The sequence below is a fragment of the Natrix helvetica genome, assembly GCF_964273705.1.
Source record: "Natrix helvetica genome assembly, chromosome: 1".
In the NCBI taxonomy this organism is placed as follows: Eukaryota; Metazoa; Chordata; class Lepidosauria; order Squamata; family Natricidae; genus Natrix; species Natrix helvetica.
Genome location: NC_138548.1, coordinates 374151546 through 374173126, shown reverse-complemented (window position 1 = coordinate 374173126; position 21581 = coordinate 374151546). Strand labels below are relative to the sequence as shown.

The window sequence follows — 21581 nt, the reverse complement described above, 5'->3', positions numbered from 1 at the left end:
TCTTTCTGTCTCTCCTTCTATTTCTGTCTCCCTCTCTTTCTCTCTCTCTGTCTTTCTCTGTCTCTCTCTCACTCTGTCTCTCTCTCTGTCTCCTCTCTCTCTGTCTCTTTCTGTCTCTCTGTGTCTCACTCTCTCTTTCTGTCTCTCTCTTCTCTCTCTCTGTCTTTCTCGGTCTCTCTCTCCTCTCTCTCTCTTTCTGTCCCTCTTTCTCCTGTCTCTCTCTGTCTCTCTCTCTGTGTCTCTCTCTCTCTCTGTCTATCTCTTTCTGTCTCACTTCTCCCTCCCTCCCTCTCACTAGCTCTCTCTTTCTCTATCATCCTCTGAAGGTGGGGGGGAGGTGAAAAGGAGCCCATTTTTTGTGCCTCCTGGGGCATCTGTGCACCCCATTTTTCACCTCCCCCACCCCCAGAAGCATTCTACTGGCAACAAATGGGCAAAAATGGCCCGTTTTTTCGCCAAAACCTGCCATTTTCACCCATTTTTTGTGCTTCCTGGAGATTTTCAAAAGACGCTTCTGCTTCCCCTCGCGGCCAGTTGCAGGGCGTGGATCCCGCTCGGAGAAGGCGGAGCGGCAGCTCCTCCCTCAGCCAGGAGCCAGCGGGGGCTGGTCGGACAGGCAACCTTGTCGAGAAACTCCAGTCCGCCGCTGCCGCCGTTGCTGCCGCCGTTGCACCCAGATGGAAAGGGAGCCTTCGCGCCCCCCTTTACGGAGCCTCGCGCCCCCCCTGGGGGGCTACTATTTGAGAACCACTGTCTTAACTTAACACGCGGCTCGCGGCCAAAATGAATGAGGCTTTTTGCCTCTTACCATTATTTAGTATACTGTGGCTCAGATCGCGCGCTAAACCCGGAACTTCCGGGTTTAGCGCGCGATCTGAGCCACAGTATACTAAATAATGGTAAGAGGCAAAGAGCCTCATTTATTTTGGCCGCGAGCCGCGTGTTCGCCACCCCTGCTATATAACAACAACAACAACAATAATAATAATATACATTACATTATTACCTTACTAATACATATTCAAAATGATTTTTATCTCTTACACCACATACAAAGCACTTCTCCAACTTATATAATTCTAATATTCATACACATTGTTGAAATACTTTCATAGCATATTTTGCTTTACATTCCTTTTCTTTCCTTTTATCCCACATCTTTCACCCTCATCCAAATTTTTAATCATCTTCTCTTTTTTTTGTGTTGTCTCCCATACATTTCTTTTAATTCTTTTATTTCACCTACTTTTGAATCTGTGTTATAACTATTCCCTCTAGTTTTCTCTCCCTTTGGCCTTTCCCCCCACTGTCTAGTTCTATGGCTACCTGTTCTAACCCCCCTTTTCCTCTCTCCAGCTGTCTTCCTGTTTCTCCCGTTTCCTTTTCACATCCTTCAGGATATTTCCCTCCTGTTCTAATCCCTTATTCACCATCAATTGTACTAATATCTTCCTGTTGTTGTCTTCCACTCCTCCGCTCATTCTAGTGATTCCATTCTTTCCACCTTGTCCTGTTCTTTATTTGTTGTTCCTTGTATTATATTTTCCATTTTTTTTATCTATATGTTCTATACAACCAAATATTTCCTTCATCTCCTTGTGTTGTTATTTCATAAAATCCTTAATGTCTTGGTAGATCAGCTCCATTTCTTTGACTCCACTTGCTTCCATTTTACAGTCAAGCCAATTTTTTAAAAAAAGAAACCAGGAGTTTATCTGTTCCAATCACTTTAATTTGCTCAGCAATTTTCAGGTAGATGCTTATAATCCAGGAATTTAAACAGTCCCAAAGTTGCACAGCTCTCCTTTTAGCAGCAGATGGCGCTCAGACTTACACTTGGTTCTGCGTCTCTGCACAATGCTAATAGTCCAGTTTTAATTGTTTAAAATTATAAATCCAGTAGTGGGGCAACATTTATAATTGTAAAAAAAATAAGCTGCACATCAAATTCCAGTATTATTTAAAATATCTTTTCAATACCCACATCTTTGCTTTGAGAGTTCAATTTTCCTTTCCTTAATTTTCTTTTTAAAAATTCTTAAATATTCTGATTTTTTAAATGTGCTCATTCCGCTGCTAGCCAATAGTTCCCATATACGTTATATGTCTGTCTTGTCTACATATTTATTTCACATGTTTCATTGTACGCCGCCCCGAGTCCTTCGGGAGAGGGTGCGGCTAAGAAATAAATATTTATTATTATTATTATTATTATTATTATACGCTCCCCCTCAAATTTCCTGGGGTCGCTTTTCAATAAAAATACTCTCTTACCCAGTTCACAAGCAACTCACTTTCTCTCCTCCTGCACAATCTTAGGTTTTCAGGCTGTCTCCCGCTTCATGGCAGCCATGTTTTCTGCTGCTGCTCTCTGTCGGCTGAGGGGGCTTTCCTAATCAGGGAGGGGAGATGTGGCTCCCCTCTACCTGCTAGACAGTCTGCCACTCCTACAGAGTGGCTATGGTCCAAATTTGGACCCTCTGATAAGGAGACATTGGAGCTGGCCGCAAAGTTCACAGATCAGGCTTTCAATGGTGCCGGACGTACAATCAAAGGTCCAGGGAAGCTGGATTTTGACAGCCCAGCAAGATAAAAACCAATGTCGGCTACTTCAGAACTATTCTTTTTGCAAAACTATAATACTCTTAACTATTGCAATCTGCACATGCTTTCTCCTCCCTCCGTTGAGCTCCAGGAAAGAAGGGAGGGATCTGCGAGACACATTTATTTAATCTGATTTCTTGGCCCAGGCTGAAGCACCATTTATCTGCCTGCTGCCTTCGTTGCAGTTCTTCCTTCTGCCCTTCAAGGCCTTCTACCCCTCAGAGGGGAGGGAGGCTTCCTTCAGGTGGGGGAACTGCCTGGAGGCTGGTTCAGGTTGGGAAATGCTTCCATTGCTCAGCATCTCCATTTCAGGGAAATCAGCATCTGTCTAATCAGAACCATTTTTTCTCTTTCTTTAGATAGATTGTTATTTCCTTTGGTGGGATTGGTGACGATCATAATCTTGGCATCTGCGATTCTCTTCCTGATCTGTAAGTGAAACACACCTATTTACCCCAAATCCTGTGTCTTTCTGTGTCGATGGATCTGATGTGATGGGAGAGAATCTCCCTGACATTTGCAGCCAGGATCTCCACTAGGCCCTTGCCCACAATTCTTATTTTGATAAGAATTAAGAAGGAAGAAGAAACTGTGCAGCCATTTTTTCCACTTCCTGCAAATCTCAGAATGTTCAATCTTGCTGCTGTTGGGGGAGGGGGGGAGCCTCTTTGGCCTCCATGAACTTTCTTCAGAGGAGCAAATATCAAATATCAGGGGTTCAGGAGTCAAAGAAAAGTCCCATAAATAATGTCTGAATTGCCAGAAAAGCCATAATCTTACCCTGAAGATGATCCTAGTGCCTGGCGAGAGGGACCTTCAGGGAAGCTCCAGTTAAAGGTGGTGGTAATGGAAAGAGGTGACTCATGTTTTCTGCCCCTACTTGCAATCACACCAGGGGACAGACAACTGCAGAAAGGAAGGTCCAGCAACGGAAGGAGTCACTGCTTCCTTGGCTCAGAACAAGAGACGTGAGATGTAGGAAGTGTTTCCTCAGTTGAGTTTCACCAAGTGTGGCTCAATACCTCCAGGTCATTTTCTCAGCAACAAGGCAGAAGTGCTTTGCCATTTCTCTCCTCTAGGAGGGGCCTTCTGACTTGCTTGCAATTGCTCTGGCTTGCTTGCCAGTCTCAGGTGAAAGTCCTAAGCCAGTCAGAACTTGCTTAGCTTTTCAAGATCAGACAAGGTTGCTGGTGCTTAGATCTTGCTGGGTTGGGACTGGAGTATAAATCAAAACAAACGTTGTGAGAATTGGATTAAGAACTACTGTGTTTATACGGGGAATACATTCTGTCTTGTACCAATTCCCAAAAGTTTAACATCCTTGCTTAAAAGTAATTGATTGTGGCCAAGGTCCTATCAGGAAAGGTTGGGGTTTTGGAGGATAAATCAACACATGGGGGAGAGTCAGATGTCTTGGACCAATAACAGAATTCCCAGAGGTGCAGCATCATTGAATAAAGGTCACTGATGAGTTAGTACAGGGGTTGGCAACCTTAAACACTCAGAGAGCCATTTGGACCCGTTTCCCACAAAAAAAAAAAAAAAAAAAAACACACCGGGACCCACAAAATCCTTCCTGTGCCTCACTATTTCCCGAGCAGCCCCAAAACTAGCATTAAATGTTCTGTTTCCTTCTGAGACTTTTCTTTTCCTGGATTTATCCATGGTTGGCCTACTGGGGGTCGAAAAGCTCAATAGATCACATGCCAGCAAGTATCTGGCATTGGTGGTGGTGATGCATATTTTGAGTGACTGGGAGTAGAGGGATGAAAAAGCCACATGCACATTATAGGATTAATTCAGCATATGCCAGAACACATAATGTTCCAAGGGAAGTACATGTTACATTTCTTAGGAAGACCACGAGGGATGAGATTCTAGGGGCTCAGAGGGGGGGACCACTAAAATATAAAGAAAAAGAAATTACCATTCTTAAGCAAATTCCGAAAAAAAAAAAAGAGATAGGAGGAGGAAGTATTCCTCCTTGTCAAAGAAATTATATAATAAGGGAATTTGGTTTAGATGATTATTGCCAGAAGGAATGCTGATCTTCTGGGAGGGAAACAGAATTAGAATTAACACAGTTGTGGAGGCAGAGGCCTTCATTAAAGAACATAGTGCCCTCCTAGAGGACGGAAATATAAGAGGTAATGAAAAAGGTGACAATACACAAGACATGAAGGAGGGAGGGGCTGCGGCTGCACCTGGGGACGGGGGGGGGGGACAATAACGGAAAGACTCAGGTCACAAAAATAAATATATCTGGAATATCACTGTAATTGTTGATATATTAAATAGTGGCAAAAGAGATGATTGAACACATGGTTGATACAATGTATAATAAGATGCTGTTTCTGCTTATCTTTTATCTTTTGTTTTTTTCCCCCCCTCTCTGTAAAAAGTTGTGAGAATTGGGGAGATTCCTACCTCTAGCACAATGGAGCTGCCAAAAAAATTTTTGTATATCCACCTCCCCTTTTCCCATAAATTTTAAAAACCAATAAAATTCTTTAAAACGAAAAAGCCACATGCAGCTCCAGAACCTCAGGTTGCTGACCCCTGATTTAGTAGAAACCCCTACTGGGAAGAGCCCTGCTGGGCAGCTTTGCATGGCTTCACTGGTGGTGGAGAAACAGGGCTGTGATGTCCTATTGGAGCTCTAACAGGAACATGGACAGTTTCAACTTGATTATTCCTTAATATCCCCAGGAATGTCCCTTCCAGTTCCCCATGGTCAGCACCTCTATACAGCCAACGATTTTGCCTTTCATCCTTAATGAGCAAGTCAAGAGGCTGAGTTATAATCCAGGCAGTTTTACCACCTGGGTCCCTTGGGGTCTTCAGCTTAAATCCATCCCAGGCAGGAGCTGCTGCCCTAGGAATAAACTAACTATTTTCTCTCTTTGCCCTCCATTAGGCTACTGGAGGAAGTACAGGGGAAAACGCCATCAGGCAATGGAAAGTTGCCTTTTAGAAGATCTTAGTTCTTCTCCTTCTTCTGGCACTGAAGATGAGATTCAATCACAGACGTTGTTCTCACCCAAAATGACATCAGAGGTGAGCCTCACTATTGCTGAAATCTGTTTAGGAGACAAAACTTCTTCTTCTTCTTGTACCATATCCGTCATCGGACGTTGGAGATTCTACTATTATCAACAGCCGCACGAAAAAGTGCTGCTGTGGTTTTTTTCCAAACCAAGTTTTATTCATTTATTTTTTGTTACATATTTTAACTTCTTTTGTGAACAAAGTGTGGCCCTGGTTCCCCACCCCCACCCCCTATACCTCTTCTGTTATGCCTATTACATTTTACATCGTATTTCCATTTTACATTTCAGTCATCTTATCTTTATTCCATATTCTCCCGCTTAATTTAAATTTTTTCTTAATCTATAAACAATATCCTTTTGCCTCTCAAAGCTAATCCAATTTAACATATCACTTCCATCTATTCTTCTGTTTTACTATTAATAATGCATATCCTCAAGTTTAATTTTATATAGTAAATATTTCATTTAATTAGTTGTCCACAAATAGTAATTTTAATCTATATCCCACACATTTTATTGAATATATACCGTTGGCTATATTTACTAAATTTCTTTATTTCCTGCTTTCAGCCATTTTCTCTTATCTCTCAAGAACTTCATTTCTCTCATATTCTCTTCTCTCCATCCATTTGCCTAGTTTTTTTTTTCTTTTTCTTGATCTTAAAATTCCTGTATTTTCCCTTTCCAATCTTTTTTCTCCTTTTTAATTTTGTTGTTTCAGTATCTCTCCCCAGGTTCCCCCTCTTCTTTCCCAGTTGGTTCCACCTTTGCTATTTCCCTTCTTTGGGGCCACTTCTCCCTTGTCTCCTTTGGGTACATAACTGTAAATCCCAGTATAATCATCTAAATTCTTTTCTTTTTCAATCTCTTTCCCTTCTATAATATCTTCCTGATCTCCATACAATCCCTTTTCTTTCTCCTTTTCTCCTTCTTGTTCTAAGTGTTCCCTCTGAGTTTCCACTGTTTTTCCCCCCATTTAGCATTTTATGTGCATTTTTAACATAGCAAGTCTTTCATTATACACCCAAACTTCCATATTATCTGTTTAATTAGTTTAACAATTTTTTAAAGCTTTCTATTATATCACAAGGATTGGAGTTCTTTTTTCCCTTTTCTTATTTTCAACTTCCAAGTCCACTTCCACTTTTTATTTGCTTTTTATCTTCCACCAAAACAATAAACGTCGTCTAGGGCTTTCCGTTTTTTAATCCAAATGTAAAGTTTCTTTACCTTGGGTTGATCACTCTTTCACCTAGGTCCTCCTGTGTTTTGTCCAAACCAGACCCTTAGATTTTGAAGCCACGATGTTCTTCTTCTGCCTGGATCTCGTTTGCCTTCAATCTTTCCCTGGAGGATTAAGTGAAGGATGCCGTATTTTTCTGGGTGTCGCATCACATGTCTGAAATATTGTAACTTTTACTTTTTAATTGTTTTGACGATTTCCCTTGGCTTTCCCAGGCAGCTTTTCACCTCCTCATTTCTGATTTTAGACAAAACCTGGGGCTTGGTAAATACTGGAGAGCCAACACCTTCAGGATAGTTGGGGTGGGGGATCCATTCTCAAAGTCTTCCCAAGGCAGCCATGGAGGGGCGGTGGGCTGTCCGGGGCTCCTCTCGGGCTCAGCCCCTCCTCTTGGGGACCCTCTGATCTGGTTGCTCTGCAAGGAAAAATCAGTCAAAGCTCAGCTCCTCCAGCCTTCCAGCTCCAAGGGAGGAGAGTGAGACAGGAAAGGGGCTGGGAGCAGGAACTGGGGCACCCTGGGAAAATGGGGGATTTCTGTTCAGGAAGGAGGGGAGGGAGAGAAAGAGAGGGTAGACTGGAAAAAGATGGGGAGAGGATAAAGGCTTCTTGGTGATCATGAGCTGGAGGTATAAGAGAGAAAAGAGGAAGGAAGCACTGGTGGGAGAAGGGATAACCCCTTCTCTCAGGGAGGACCTGTTTATATGGAGCGGCAATGCAAAACCTTCTCCTCTTCCGTTGCTTCCTTCCCTACAGGGTTGCTGTGGGGAGAAAACAGAGCTAAGAGAGGGAGAGAAAAGACCTCTGAAGGCTTCCCCAGATGCCTATTCAGACAACAAGGAAATGCCAGCTCTGGAGATTTCACTGTTAGGACTGGAGGAACGTTTGAAAGATGTTGATGCCCCGAAGCCAGGAATGGAGGGGCTGCAGGAAGAAGTGAGCCCAGGAACCACAGTGGGACACTCAGAGGAACAAGCAGAAGAGAACCTGGCTGGAGAGGAAAGAGGAGAGACGCAGCTGCAGCTGGAGGGCTCACAGACTCTGACAGAAGCCCAGGATGGAGAAGGATTGCAGCTGCAGTGGATGAAGAAGGGTGAGGAGAAACTGCCTCCTCCACCGTAGAATGGAAGTTGGTGAGGCTACCCTCCCCCAGCTGGCTGGGGGATTCTGGGAGTCAAAGTCCACAGGACTTAAAGTCGCCAAGGTTGAGAAACACTGTCCTAATGAGTAATACCAGCACATACTTAGTCCAACATTTCAAAAATTCAGTGTTAGAAATAATCACACATTTCCTTTTAACTCCATGACTAATGTACATTTCACTTCCAATCTGTACTTAATGGGACATCCATTTGGATTTCAGACCCATTTCTCAGACTTGTACCCTAGCTTGGATTTGTGTGTGGTTTCTGAATCATACCTGGATTTTGCTGTTTGTGTGTGTGTTTGTGTCTGTGTGTGTGTGTCTGTGTGTGTGCATTTGGGGATTCATCCCTTTCCCTGGTAACTTTGCAACTCTCAACCAAGCTGAGCAACCTTGGATTCAGTGGGATTTTGCCATAGGTGTGAGTGGTGATTGGGACCTGGGGAATATTATAAGGGCCTTCGCCCTCATTTTTTTGGACATGACAAAGGTCAAATTCAGGTCATCTTTTTGCCTAATCCCATCAGACCCAAATGAACCCTTTGAGAGTGGCCGGGGAAGGGGAAATCTCCTTTTGTTACTTTTCTTTTCTCCACTAAAAGCAAACCCTCTTTTTGGGGGGGGAAGGCAATCACTCTCAACCCCAACAATATTTCCTTAACAGAAGGGCAGGATGTCAGTTGCACTTCTTTCTAAGTGCTGGACTGCTTCCCAGGTCAGCCTCCCATTCTGATTGTTCCTGGTGGTCTCCCATCCCATCCATGCAGAGACAAAGCAGGGCAGCCCTCCTTACTTGAGGGGCCCATGATCCCTCCAGTGGAGATAAGGTGGGCACAGTCCAGGTCTCTCCCCTTGAGCTTTGGCCCCTTGTAGGTCCTTGGAAGTGTGACTTTTCTGTTACAGCCTCTGCCCCATGGAAGACTTCCCCCTGAAGGTCAGCAGCCCCTCCCCTTTTAACCTTCCAGGGGAAACATGTGACCTGCTTGTTTTCCAAATACACTGAAGGTCCAAGTGGGAGGATGTGTGGCTATTTTTTCTTTTTTGGTTATAATTTTGAGATGTACTATTTATATACATATTTTGTTAATATTTATATATCTGTGAAAATCCATGTCACTGCGTTAATTGGTTTGCTAGCTGAACTGAACTGAATAATTACTGATGAATTACTGCGCAGGTCATAAGCCTTTATCAGCAATGATTTATTGTGCATACTCATCATCACACATTCCAGAGACTTCTTTCCTTTTGATCTTTGTTCGTCTGCCAGGAAGCTGGGAGACAAACTGCTTCTTGCCAAAATGTAACAATTAGATAGATTTGTTTTATTTTCTATTTTATTATTTTTGTATTAAAGTTTGCTTTTTAATTAGAACATGTTTCCGGGATTTTATTTTATTTTTCGCTTATCGAAGATATGCCTGTTTGGAAAAGCCACGGTCTAAGCCTCATTTAGTTCAGGGTGAAATATCTTTCCCTGACAATCCAGAAATATAGCCCATTAATCTATTAATTTAATAGGTCCTAGGGATGATAGCAGGCACCAGAAGAAAAAGATATGAACCAAAGTTTTCAGCTAGGATGATTTCAAAATTTACCAGAAATATTTGTAATCCTGCTGAGCCATTGATAACTCTGAAATGTGTGTGTGTTGTCGTTGTTGTTGTTTTGCAAAATATGCACTTGTATGGATTGGTGCCTTCTGGGCAAAATAGTTGGGACCGATCCCATGTCTGGGACCCCAGAAGGAACTGACCTCCCCCCCGGGAACTGAACACTCCCTTGTATTGGTAACTGTAGTTGGGGTCATGGACAATGTTCCCTCTAATTTTTTTTCAGTGTGAGCAGAAAAGTATAGTGTTTGAGCGGAACATTTTCATGCCTGAGCACCTAAGAGAGCAACAGTTTGAACTGCTGTCAGGTCTGCTGGATATTTGCACAACATTCCAAGTGTCAATCGCCAACTACGAGCGAGGTTTCAGCCCGATGAATGCCAGGCATGAAAATGTGCTGCTCAAACACTATACTTTTCTGCTCACATTGAAAAAAAGAAGCCTCTCTGCTCAGCTTTTACATTGTTAGACTGGCTAGAGAGAGACATGGCACCAACAGCCTGGGCCCTGGCATTTTGCAGGCAACCTGTCCTCTCACATTCCTTTGGAATGCAACCCATCACACCTGAATTAGATTTTTCCAATTATCCTATTAAAATATAATCCTATTATTCTAAAAGATGACTAAGTCAATATTAAAAACTGTAAATATTTAATGCTGATAAATAATAGCAGTCATTGTTATTTAGTATGAGTAAAATCAGTATTGATATATCAATATAATATCAATCAAAATTGACAATAAATACTAAAATAACAATACAAATATATAATGTGGAGTATAAATGTAATAAATATAATATATAAATGCAATATAAATGTAATAAAATAATTTATCATGAAACTCTCCCCCTTGCCAAAACTATTTTGAATAAAGATATAAAATTAATCAACTATTGCATTTATTTTTCAAAATGAATGTACTAATTTTTTATTATTTCAGTTTTGTACTCCATCTTTTCATCTCCAAGGCATTCAAAGCAGCTAACATATTTTTTAAAAAAATTGAAATCTACTTAAAAACTGGCATTAACATCACCATAAACTAATTCAAAAAGCCTGGCTAAAAAGGGAATTTTCCTTTTCTAAAACCAAAAGAGAAAGAAGAACTGCTGTAGGATTGTATTCCGTAGTATTTAATCAATGCAGAGCTTTCAAATGTTTGGTTTGGTTTGGTTTATTTGGATTTATATGCCGCCCTTCTCCAAAAGGACTCAGGGCGGCCTACAACATTAAAAAACACACATCCCAAAAGTTAAAAAGAAATTAAATACATATCCAAAAAAACAAACCGATTTTTTTAAAAAAAACAATACATTTAAAATTAACAGGCCATGCCGGCTTACTGGAAAAGCCAACTTTTTAGGGCACGCCGGAAGGACCTGAGGTCAGGGATTATGCAAAGCTCCGGGGGCAGCTCATTCCAGAGGGAAGGCGCTCCCACAGAGAAGGCTCTCCCCCTGGGGGTCACCAGCTGACACTGCCTGGCCGATGGCACCCTGAGGAGGCCAACTCTGTGGGATCGTACTGGACGGTGGGAGGCTACTGGTGGCAGTAGGTGGTCTCGCAGGTACCCTGGGCCTAAGCCATGGAGTGCTTTAAAGATCATAATTAATACCTTGAATCGCACCCAGAAAACAACCGGCAACCAGTGCAGGCCGCCTAAAAGGGGTGTAACATGGGATCACCTAGGTACCCCCATGACAACCCGCGCGGCCGCATTCTGGACCAGCTGAAGCCTCCGGCTGCTCTTCAAGGGCAGCTCCATGTAGAGAGCATTGCAGTAGTCCAGGCGAGAAAGGACGAGGGCATGAGTGACTGTGCACAGAGCATCCCGATCCAGGAAGGGGCGCAACTGACGTACCAGGCGAACCTGGTAAAAGGCCCCCCTGGTCACGGCCGTCAGGTGTTCTTCTAAACTAAGCCGCATATCCAGGAGGACTCCCAGATTGCGAGCCTTCTCTGAGGGGGCTAAAATTTCTCCCCCTATCGTCAAAGATGGAACAAGATGTACAAATCAGGATGACGGAAACCACAGACACTCAGTCTTGGAGGGATTGAGCTTGAGCCTGTTCCTCCCCATCCAGATCTGCACAGCCTCCAGGCATCGGGACATCACGTTGAGGGCATCGTTTGGGTGGTTTGGGGTAGAGATGAAAATTTGGGTATCATCAGCATATTGATGATACCGTACCCCAAAACCATGGATGATCTCGCCCAGCGGTTTCATGTATATGTTGAACAAGAGGGGTGAGAGAACTGACCCCTGGGGCACCCCACAAGTGACGCGCCTGGGGGTCGATCTCTGCCCTCCAGTCAACACAAAGTGCGACCGATCCGACAGATAGGAGGAGAACCATCGTAAAACGATGCCCTGCACTCCCAACCCCCTGAGTCGTCGCAGTAGGATACCATGGTCGATGGTATCGAAAGCCACTGAGAGGTCTAATAGGACCAGGACAGAGGAACAGCCCCTGTCCTGGGCCCGCCAGAGATCATCGACCAACGGGACCAATGCTCCATGCTGTACCCAGGCCTGAAACCCGACTGAAACGGATCCAGGTAGACAGCTTCATCCAGGTACTGGGGAAGCTGATGTGCTACCACAGTCTCGACAACCTTCGCTACAAAGCGAAGGTTGGAGACCGGACGATAGTTGGCTAAAGAAGCTGGGTCCAGGGAAGGCTTCTTGAGGAGGGGCCTCACCACCGCCTCCTTCAAGGCGGTGGGAAAGAACCCCTCTCTCAATGAAGCATTGGTAATCGCCTGGAGCCAGCCTCGTGTCACCTCCCGGGAAGCCGAAACTAACCAAGAGGGACACGGGTCCAGCACACAAGTGGCAGCACTGAGTCTCCCCATAATCCTGTCCATGCCTTCGGGGGTCACAGGGTCAAACCCATCCCAGATTGTCTCCTCAAGATTCATCCCCGTCGGGACTTCCGGTTCCGGCGGCTGACGGCGACGGGCAAGTCCTTTGCCCGCTCCGGCTCCCCGGTGGGCTTCCCCATTCTTGGGGGGCACAGGACGCCCCGGAGAGGCATCCTGCCGAAGGAGCGGCTTCGCGGGGGATCCTGGCATCGGCGGCGGCTGGTGGGGGCCCCCCCGCTTCACTCTAGGCATCAGTGAGCAGTCTCGGAGGGCGCCTCGCGTCTCGCAACAGGCTGATCGGACGATGAAACAATAGAAGGAAGCAGCGGCGGTGTGGTGAGACGCTTCCCCCCTTCATTCCCTTTTTGGACTTAAAGGACTTTTCAGCATTCTATAACTTTCGGATTTCCTTGGAGGCGCGGCTGGAGGGAGGGGGATTTCCCCCCCCCTTGGACAAGCGGCTTGAAATAATTCTGCTCTCAGCCCCAGGGGAAGGAGGAGGGGGGAGAGCCAACCAATGATGCCTCACCCCTGCAAAAGTGATTTTTCACTGAACTTAGCTCCATAATTTATGGATGATCTGAGAACTTTGTGAACTTTTAAAAACTTTGTTATGCCTCTGAGCCCAAAGCTGGCAGGGCAAGATGGCACACTTCCGTTGTCTTCATGAACTCTGAAACCTGACTCCACCTTTAAAATTCAGGCTTCCGGTCTTTGTCTCCGTGCCACCCAGAAGAATCTCCTGTGGATTGTTATTCTTTGAACTCTCTGGGGGAAAATTTTTTCTCTATTGCCAGACTGACTAGAGAAACTCTCCTCTGCCTGGTTCTTCTGCCTCCTGGACTCATCTGGCTGCTCTGCTTCTCCAGCTGTCCATTCTCCATACTGACTGATCTCTTTATTTTATAAACTATGTCTCCTAAAAGACCACCCCCTGGAAAACCTGGCTTTGCTACTTCTGCCCCGACATCTGCAACATCCAGTCCTGCCACACAATCAAAGATCACAGAACTGATGCAACCTAAGAGCACAGAGATGGATTTGCAACAAATGCTGCAGCAACTTATACAGGGCCAGGAAGAAATCAAAAAACAATTAAAGGAAATGAAGGAAGAAATTAAAGAGAATCAAGTCCAAATCTACAAGAACTCACAGAGACTGGACCTTGTGGAGGGTGGGGTGGCGGAGGTGAGGGGGGGGGGTTGAAGCGGTGCAGAGGGGAAACAAGGAACTTGATATCCAGCAAATGAAAACAGAGTTTGAGAGAATGTCCTTTTATCTTAGATTTCAAAATGTTATAGAAGCAGATGGGGAAAATATAAGGGACATTATGACTAACATCTTGGCTGAATACATTCACAAGGAAAAACAACAGATGGAATGGGAGATAGATCTGGTTTATAGAGTGAACTCTGCTTATGCTAGAACACACAATGTACCCAGGGAGGTCCATATTAAATTTCTTAGAAAAAGCACAAGAGATGAAATTCTGGGTGTGCAAAGGGGGCAGGCACTAACATACCACGACAGGGTGATAACCATCCTGAAGCAGATCCCCAAGAAAATTAGGGAAAAAAGGAAAAGTTATTCGCAATTGGCGAATAAATTATACCAGAAGGGGGTGTGGTTTAGATGGTTGATGCCTGAAGGTATGCTGATATTCTGGGAGGAGACAAGAATTAGAATTAACACACCCATAGAGGCACAGGCCTTTATGGAAAAAAACAAAACAAACCTAGAAAAAACAGAAGATCCCACTACGGATATGCAGGACACGGGAGGGGCCGGAGCTCTGCCAGCGGGGGGAGAAGGGCAATACCAAGAAAGCTCAGATCACAAAAATAAACAAGAAAATTTCATATTATAAAATGACCGAAAGTAGTAATGGAATTATATGTGGAATATATACTACAAAGCAGGTTATCTGCGGATGCGATAAGAGCGGAAAAATATTGCCGTTTTGCCACTTCTATCACCACTAAGTAGGATTTAATATAAATTCTTACTAGTGTTCGATCAGATTCGGACCGGGTGGCCCTCCAGCCACTCTCTAGGCGTCTTGTAAACTAGGGAGCCATCCGGGATCGACACCGGGTCAGAGGCCGCAAAGGCACAACACGATCCAAAGCCCCAGCGGCAGCCCTATCCCAGGCTTCCACTAGGGCTTCGGTCGAGTTGTGAGCAATGGATTCAGGAAAAGTCCCAAGCTCCATCAGGAACCTTTCGGGGTCCATAAGGTGCCTGGGGCAGAACCATCTAGTTGGTTCCGCCTCCCTGCGGCGAGGGGTAGCAGTATGGAAGTCAAGCCTGATGAGGAAATGATCAGACCATGACAAGGGTTGAATAGAAATATCCCCTAAATCTAGATCATTCATCCACTGCCCAGAGACAAAAATCAGGTCGAGCGTGTGTCCCCCATTATGGGTGGGGTCTTGAATTAAATGAGTTAGGTCCATAGCTGTCATGGAAGCCATGAACTCCCGAGCTGACTCTGATGTCTCGCCAATGGAAGGCAGATTGAAATCCCCCAGGACCATGAGCCTGGGGAAATCAACTGCCAATCCAGCTAATACATTCAGCAGCTCCGGCAGGGCCGATGAAACATAGCAGGGAGACAGGTATGTAACAAAAAGGCCCACCTGAGCTCCAAGGCCCCACTTCACAAAGAGGGACTCACACCTGCCTATCTGAGGCGCAGTGACCTCATGAGGTCAGAGACTTTCCCTAATAACCACCGCTAACCCCCCCCCCCGCCCCTGCCCTGGGCTCTCGGCTGGTGAAACGCCTGGAAGCCTGTTGGGCATAGTTCGCTAAGGGGCACACACCCCTCATGGCCCAACCATGTCTCCGTAATGCACACCAGGTCCGCTCTACCCTCTTGTATGAGGTCGTAAATGAGGGGAGCCTTATGTACCCCAGACCTGGCGTTAAGCAACACCAGCCGGAGACCAGAGTCCTGTAATCCTGGGCACCCGGGGGTGCAAGAGGGGCGATGAGGGTCGGAACGTGCGATTGCTCTTAAACAGCAAACCCGCGTCCTCCGAACATCATTTGGCCCTCGGCCCCCACCATATTTGCCTCTCCCACAAACAGTAGAGATGGTGAACCCCCCAATGGAATGGCTTAATGTCTCCCCCGGAATCCCAACCCTTCCTAGCCCTCCCAACCCGCGCCCATTAGTTAGCGCTGGCCTGTGCCCTGGCAGACTCCCCCCAAGCCTGTCTGAGCCATCCGAATCAACTCCCCCTCCCCCCTTAAAATTTGGTTTAAAAGCCCCTGTAAAACACCCTTAAGAAGTCTGTAATCCAAATTATATATCTAAACAACATTATAAATCATTTAAATATCAGAAGATTGGAGCATTGTTTTTTCTGATCTCTTGGCAGAAAGGATGTGTACTGGCATTTAATGGAATTTAAAATGATTAAGTCCATGACACAAATTGCACAATTGGAAATCCAGGCCAGAATTTAGCCAGCCCAGGGGGAGAAAGTAGGTAAGGCCACTTTATAGCTAAACTTGATACCATGAAAAATTAAATAGGATTAAAATCTGTGGTTTATAATTTACCCAGTTGTGCCATGCCGTCCGCCCCACTCCTTTGGCTGGCGTTAGCCTGCTGCACTAAGAGGGCACGTAAGAGGGAGGGAAAAAACCAGGAGGAGATACGCACGCAGCTAAGCACGCAGCAGGCTCAGCATCTAAGCGGGCGAGTCCACAGCATGTGCGTGCCCACTCTCACGTTGAGACAGGACATAAAAAGGGAAGGAAAGGCAGGGAGGAGACGACCGGACCCAGCCCCGTTTGGGGCACCGGTTTGCACGCAAGCGAGTACCCAGCACAGGATGGGGAAAGGCTTTGTTAACAGGTACGAAGCGCGGAGAATCAGGAGATGCCATCCACATGCAGCTGCATAATAAATCGCACCAATTCCACCCAAACTTTTTAAAAAATGTTGTCAAGACTCCTGTTTAGCTGGAGGGGGTTTCGTTTGTGATTCCGCAGCTGTTCTGCAGAGTGCAGAGACTGCAGTCCGTGTCCGGCAAATGACACTGTGCGGCAGTGGGAAACTACTGCGCGGTATTTACTTGCCATGTGTGCGGCCGTGCAGCCGCGCACCTTAGAGGGAACATAGGTCATGGCCCTTTGTGTTTTAATATACTTTGTCTTTCTTGAAAGGTGAATTCAATCTCATGCCTCCCCTTCATTGACAATGTGTGGTAAGGTTTAATCTTTTTGATATTTTATGCATTTAATTGATATGTGTATTCTCTGTGATTGTGTATTTTTTTCTGATGCTGCTAATGTCAGGCCTGAAAGCTATCTTTTCCTGTTTGGAATTTAGGCTTGCCACACTTTCTGTTATTCTACTATGTATTTTCTATTGTGGGAAAACGGGAGGGGGGATTGTACGAAGTTGGGTGATATGTAGCCATAACAAAATTCTTTCTAGAAAGCCAAGGCCATCCTTTGTCTCTACGCCTGGCCGGAACTGGATGGGTGGAAGCTGCCAGCATGACAGGAGAAGTTTGGACCATGTGATGGACTTGTGGGTGTAGGGACAGGATCTTGAACTTTCAACTGGGTGGGGAAAACCTGGAAGCTTTCAGATTTGGGTTTCCCCAGATGTGCCAACATGGTTCTCTTAATAAATTAGAACTTTGAGGAGTCCTTTGCCTTGGCCTCTGATTTACTTTTGGATGCTATTTGGAACCCTGATGTTAAGAACCCAAATCTCCTTTAAAATACCTCACCAGCTACCCCGAACCTCAGGATGCTGTCCAGGGTCCTGAGCCCCAGCATCAACCCAAACCCGGGTGATGGAAAGGCCCAGGGAAGATGGAAGAAGAGAAGAAGTCCACGGAGGGAGCCATAGATGACGGCTCGGCAATCTATGACAAGACCATCTATTCTCCTTCTCAATCCATGGTGGAAGCTGCAGAGGCCGCGGAGAGGGAACGCCAGTTGCGAGCCCGGCGCAAAGAGCAGGCTCCTGAGCGAAACTCGAAGCCGGACCTAACCCTGCAAAGCGAAGCCACAGGAGTCACCTCCCATAAGGAGATGCTGTTGGAGCCACAGATGGGTGCAAGATCAGCCTCAGCCCATGAATGGAGGCTGCTGAAGCAGACGCCAATCCTGCGCTCCAAAGATTGGGGGTTCCCACCACTGTCACACAGTCAGTCGCTGGGCAGCCTTCCAGATCAATTTAGACAGTTTAACATAAGTGGGGTGATCCCTTGCCTTAGCACCGAGGCTCTCAGGTGGACTCTGGCCCAGCCAACATTCACCTTCGCAGGTAGAGACTCCATAGTGCCCTGGAGTGGAGATACTTGCTCCTTCCACACAGCAAAATGCGGGTCAGCCCACAACCTGGGCTCTGGGCCCCGGGGTGCAGATGGCCCAACACCAGGGGTGGGGGGGTCAACCTATCCAGCTGGTGACCAGCCTGCAGCAGAGTTTGGGGGGGATCTAAACCCAAACCAATTGCCGACAAGTGGGTTACTGCCAGTGAGTCAAATCCCGCTGGGATGGGCTTTCTACCCCGGCCAAGGATGAGTGCAGTAGGATGGGGAAAAACTTCCACAGAACTCAGGTGGAGTTTGCTGTTCTTCTGGCACTGCTTGACGGCTTCACTTTCAGTCTCTGGCTGCGAAGTGGGGTCTTCGGTCATAGGTGTGAAGGGGCGCGTGGTCGGAGGGTGATTCTGCTGCACCGGACACCCCCCTTATTCCTGTGGGCTGGGCTGGGCTGGGGTCCCTGGTGCCAGTGAGCTGATGCGGGGAGGTTCTGGAAGGGTTTGCGACTGGGTGGGTGGCAGCTGAAAGCGGGGGGCAGGGGAGGGAACACATGTCCTGCCTGGGTCCTTTCCTCACGTTCACCGTCCATCTCAAGTTCCTTTTCCAGCAGGAAACCTCTCCCTTCTCTCGTCCTTTCCTCAGCTTCTTTTAAGAACCTTTTGTCTTTTAATTTGTAATCAATTCCTATTTATATCTGAGCAAGGAAGTAAAAAGGAGCGCTGAACATCCATATTCAAAGTCCCTCCATTGTCTTCTTTGTTTCAATTGGCTTCCTCTATTTTTTATCTTCTGTTATCAATTTACGAACAAGGGACATAAAAACAATGCAAGGAAAGTTTTGATCATTAGTTGCTTCTGATTAACACTCTACATGAACGGTTAATAGCACTTTATAATGTCTTGGTAAGGCCACACTTGGAATACTGCATCCAGTTTTGGTCGCCACATTGTAAAAAAGATGTGGAGACTCTAGAAAGAGCGCAGAGAAGAGCAACAAAGATGATTAGGGGACTGGAGACTAAAACATATGAAGAACGGTTGCAGGAACTGGGTATGTCTAGCTTAAGAGAAAGAAGGACTAGGGGAGACATGATAGCAGTGTTCCAATATCTCAGGGGCTGCCACAAAGAAGAGGGAGTCAAACTATTCTACAAGGCACCTGAGGGTAGAACAAGAAGCAATGGGTGGAAACTAATCAAGGAGAGAAGCAACTTAGAACTGAGGAGAAACTTCCTGACAGTTAGAACAATTAATCAGTGGAACAGCTTGCCTCCAGAAGTTGTGAATGCTCCATCACTGGAAGTCTTTAAGAAGATGTTGGATAGCCATCTGTCTGAAACGGTATAGGGTTTCCTGCCTAGGCAGGGGGTTTGTCTAGAAGACCTCCAAGGTCCCTTCCAACTCTGCTATTCTATTCTACATAGTATACCTGCGCCTTTTACACCTGCAGCCATTAGACTTCAGCCCAAAACTTCCCCTGCTTTCTCTGTCCATTTAGCGCAGAGCTGGAATCTGCTCTGAAATCGCCACTCGGCCACTTCTGCTTTCCGTCTGCAAGGAACCCCCAAAGCTCAGACACCCTGCCAGCCAGAGTAGCTCCTGAGGCTGCACCTGGATACTGTCCAAAACTCGTGGCTGATGAGTCACGCACCAGCCGTGCCCACACACAGAGCCCTCCCTGCCCTTACCGAAGGCGTTTCCCTTTTGCTCCCTTCCCGGAGGGCCGGTTTTACCCCCAGCGCTGTGGGCTTTTCTGACCCATCGCAAATAGCTAGCTCCGCTTGAGCTGCAGCCCCCCCCCGAACAGATCCCCCCTCCCACTTTCTTCGCTTCTCTGCGCTGAGCTCGCTCTCCTCCTCAGCTGAAGTCACAAAGGACTCTGCCCGGAAACCGATGACGCTCAAGCAGGGAGAATTCTCATTGGTGCTGCTGCTGCTGCTGAGATAAATGCTTTTACCTTTTAAGGTAAAGGTTCCCCTCGCACATATATGCTAGTCGTTCCCGACTCTAGGGCTCATCAAAGCCAAAGACCCGGCGTTTGTCGGAAGACATCTCCGTGGTCATGTGGCCGGCATGACTAAAGGCCAAAGGCGCACGGAACACTGTTACCTTCCCACCAAAGGTGGTCCCTATTTTCCTACTTGCATAATCAAGATAGTTATAACAGCAGCGGCAGCACCAATAAAAAGCTGCTTCCGTTCTCCATTGGGCAAAGTTGAAACCATGTTTTCCACAGCTCTCTTGGGTCTCTGCCCTCCATAGGTTGTGTTGTGCTGCAGAGGGAGAAAATGGAGGAAGTCAACACCCTGATTTGTATGGGGAGTGTAGCAGTGGTGGGATTCCATATTTTTTTTACTACCGGTTCTGTGGACGTGGCTTGGTGGATGTGGCAGAGGAAGGATACTGCAAAATCCCCATTCCCTCCCAATCAGCTGGGACTCGGGAGGCAGAGAATAGATGGGGGTGGGGCCAGTCAGAGGTTTGGATATAAATTGCAAATTGTGAAAACTGGGGGAAAGGCTTATAAATTTTATTAACAATTTTTTTAATTTTTTTTTAAACAACACACACAAAAATACATCTTGTAGAAAGTGTGTCAATTGGTTACAATTAGCTTTCGTGCATCTCTTCCACAGTCATTATTTATATTCATATCAAATGTCAAAGTTCTTAATGAGTCTTACTTTCAACATATCATAGTTCTCATTTGACTGAAATTGTTTTAGTGTCCTTTTGCCTAGAATAATGCATAGTTAAAAACACAACCACCTAATGGCATTTCATTAATTATTACAAAGTATTCCAAGAGCCTTAAACCTTTATAACATATTCTAAACAAAAATTAGTTGACAAGATTTTATTAACAAATTTTTTATTTAGGTCTTGTCATAAAGGTGTAATGTTTTTTGGGTTTGAGGAGAGGAAGTGGGATATAAATAGTAAATGATTTTTAGCCAATTATAATAATAACAAGGAAATGTCAATGGATATTGTTTACTGATGTATACATGCTCTGGTATTGGTAAAAGCAACTTGGATATAAACCCTAAACAGCGAGTTGGGGGGAAAGGGGGTTTAGAAATTTTATTAATTGACTTTTACTTAGAATATGTCATAAAAGTGTAATGTTATTGGAGGATTTTTGAAATAGCTAACGAATGCCATGGTGTGGTTGTGTCTTTAAGTATGAATAATTTGAGGTAAAAGCACATTTAAATAATTGTAGTCAAATAAGAATTGTGGTACATTGATAGAAAGATATACAAAGATTTTTGATTTAAAGTGTATAATCTAATATGAACTATAAATAATGACAGTGGAAGAAATGCACGAAAGTTATCTGTAACCAATCGACACGCTTTCTACAAGATGTAATAATAATAAATAATAATAAATTGAAATTTATTAGCCGCTCCCTTTCCAAACAGGACTCGGGGCGGCGTACAATAACATATAAAACATAAAACACATGTAGAAACACATAAACACAAATATATACAAAGACATAACATACACGGAGGAGGTAACAAATTACATCACATTAGACAATTAAAAATCACCATTAAAATACCCCAATTATAAAAACCATTTAAAATTTAAAAATGTAAAAGAACTGTCAGGAGGAGTAAGAAAATTTACGGTTGAGCCAGGCCAGATAGTTGAAAGAGGTGGGTCTTCAGTTGTACACGGAAGGGTGATTCTTTTTTGTGTCTTTTTGTTTAATTAAAAAAAAAAAAAAGATGGGAGCACTAATGCGTTTCTCGG

At 45.1% G+C, this 21581-nt stretch overlaps 2 protein-coding genes and 1 long non-coding RNA gene across 5 annotated transcripts in view; 1 reads left to right on the top strand and 2 right to left on the bottom strand.

The window, feature by feature from the left end:
- The window catches only part of LOC309383765 (uncharacterized protein), a 141646-nt gene extending 123752 nt beyond the window's left edge, over nucleotides 1–17894 (top strand). Inside the window, exons 8-12 of the mRNA XM_081936631.1 lie at nucleotides 2964–3035; nucleotides 5522–5661; nucleotides 7651–9150; nucleotides 9528–9843; nucleotides 16655–17894. Coding sequence (XP_081792757.1) covers nucleotides 2964–3035; nucleotides 5522–5661; nucleotides 7651–8016 — 578 coding nt within the window. The 3' untranslated portion in view covers nucleotides 8017–9150; nucleotides 9528–9843; nucleotides 16655–17894. The remainder of the gene's footprint in view (nucleotides 1–2963; nucleotides 3036–5521; nucleotides 5662–7650; nucleotides 9151–9527; nucleotides 9844–16654) is intronic.
- The window catches only part of LOC309383778 (major histocompatibility complex class I-related gene protein-like), a 140309-nt gene that overhangs the window by 23546 nt on the left and 95182 nt on the right, over nucleotides 1–21581 (bottom strand). The gene's annotated exons all lie outside the window — the stretch shown is intronic.
- LOC309383827 overlaps nucleotides 1–21581 on the bottom strand; it is a 35520-nt gene that overhangs the window by 11316 nt on the left and 2623 nt on the right. The gene's annotated exons all lie outside the window — the stretch shown is intronic.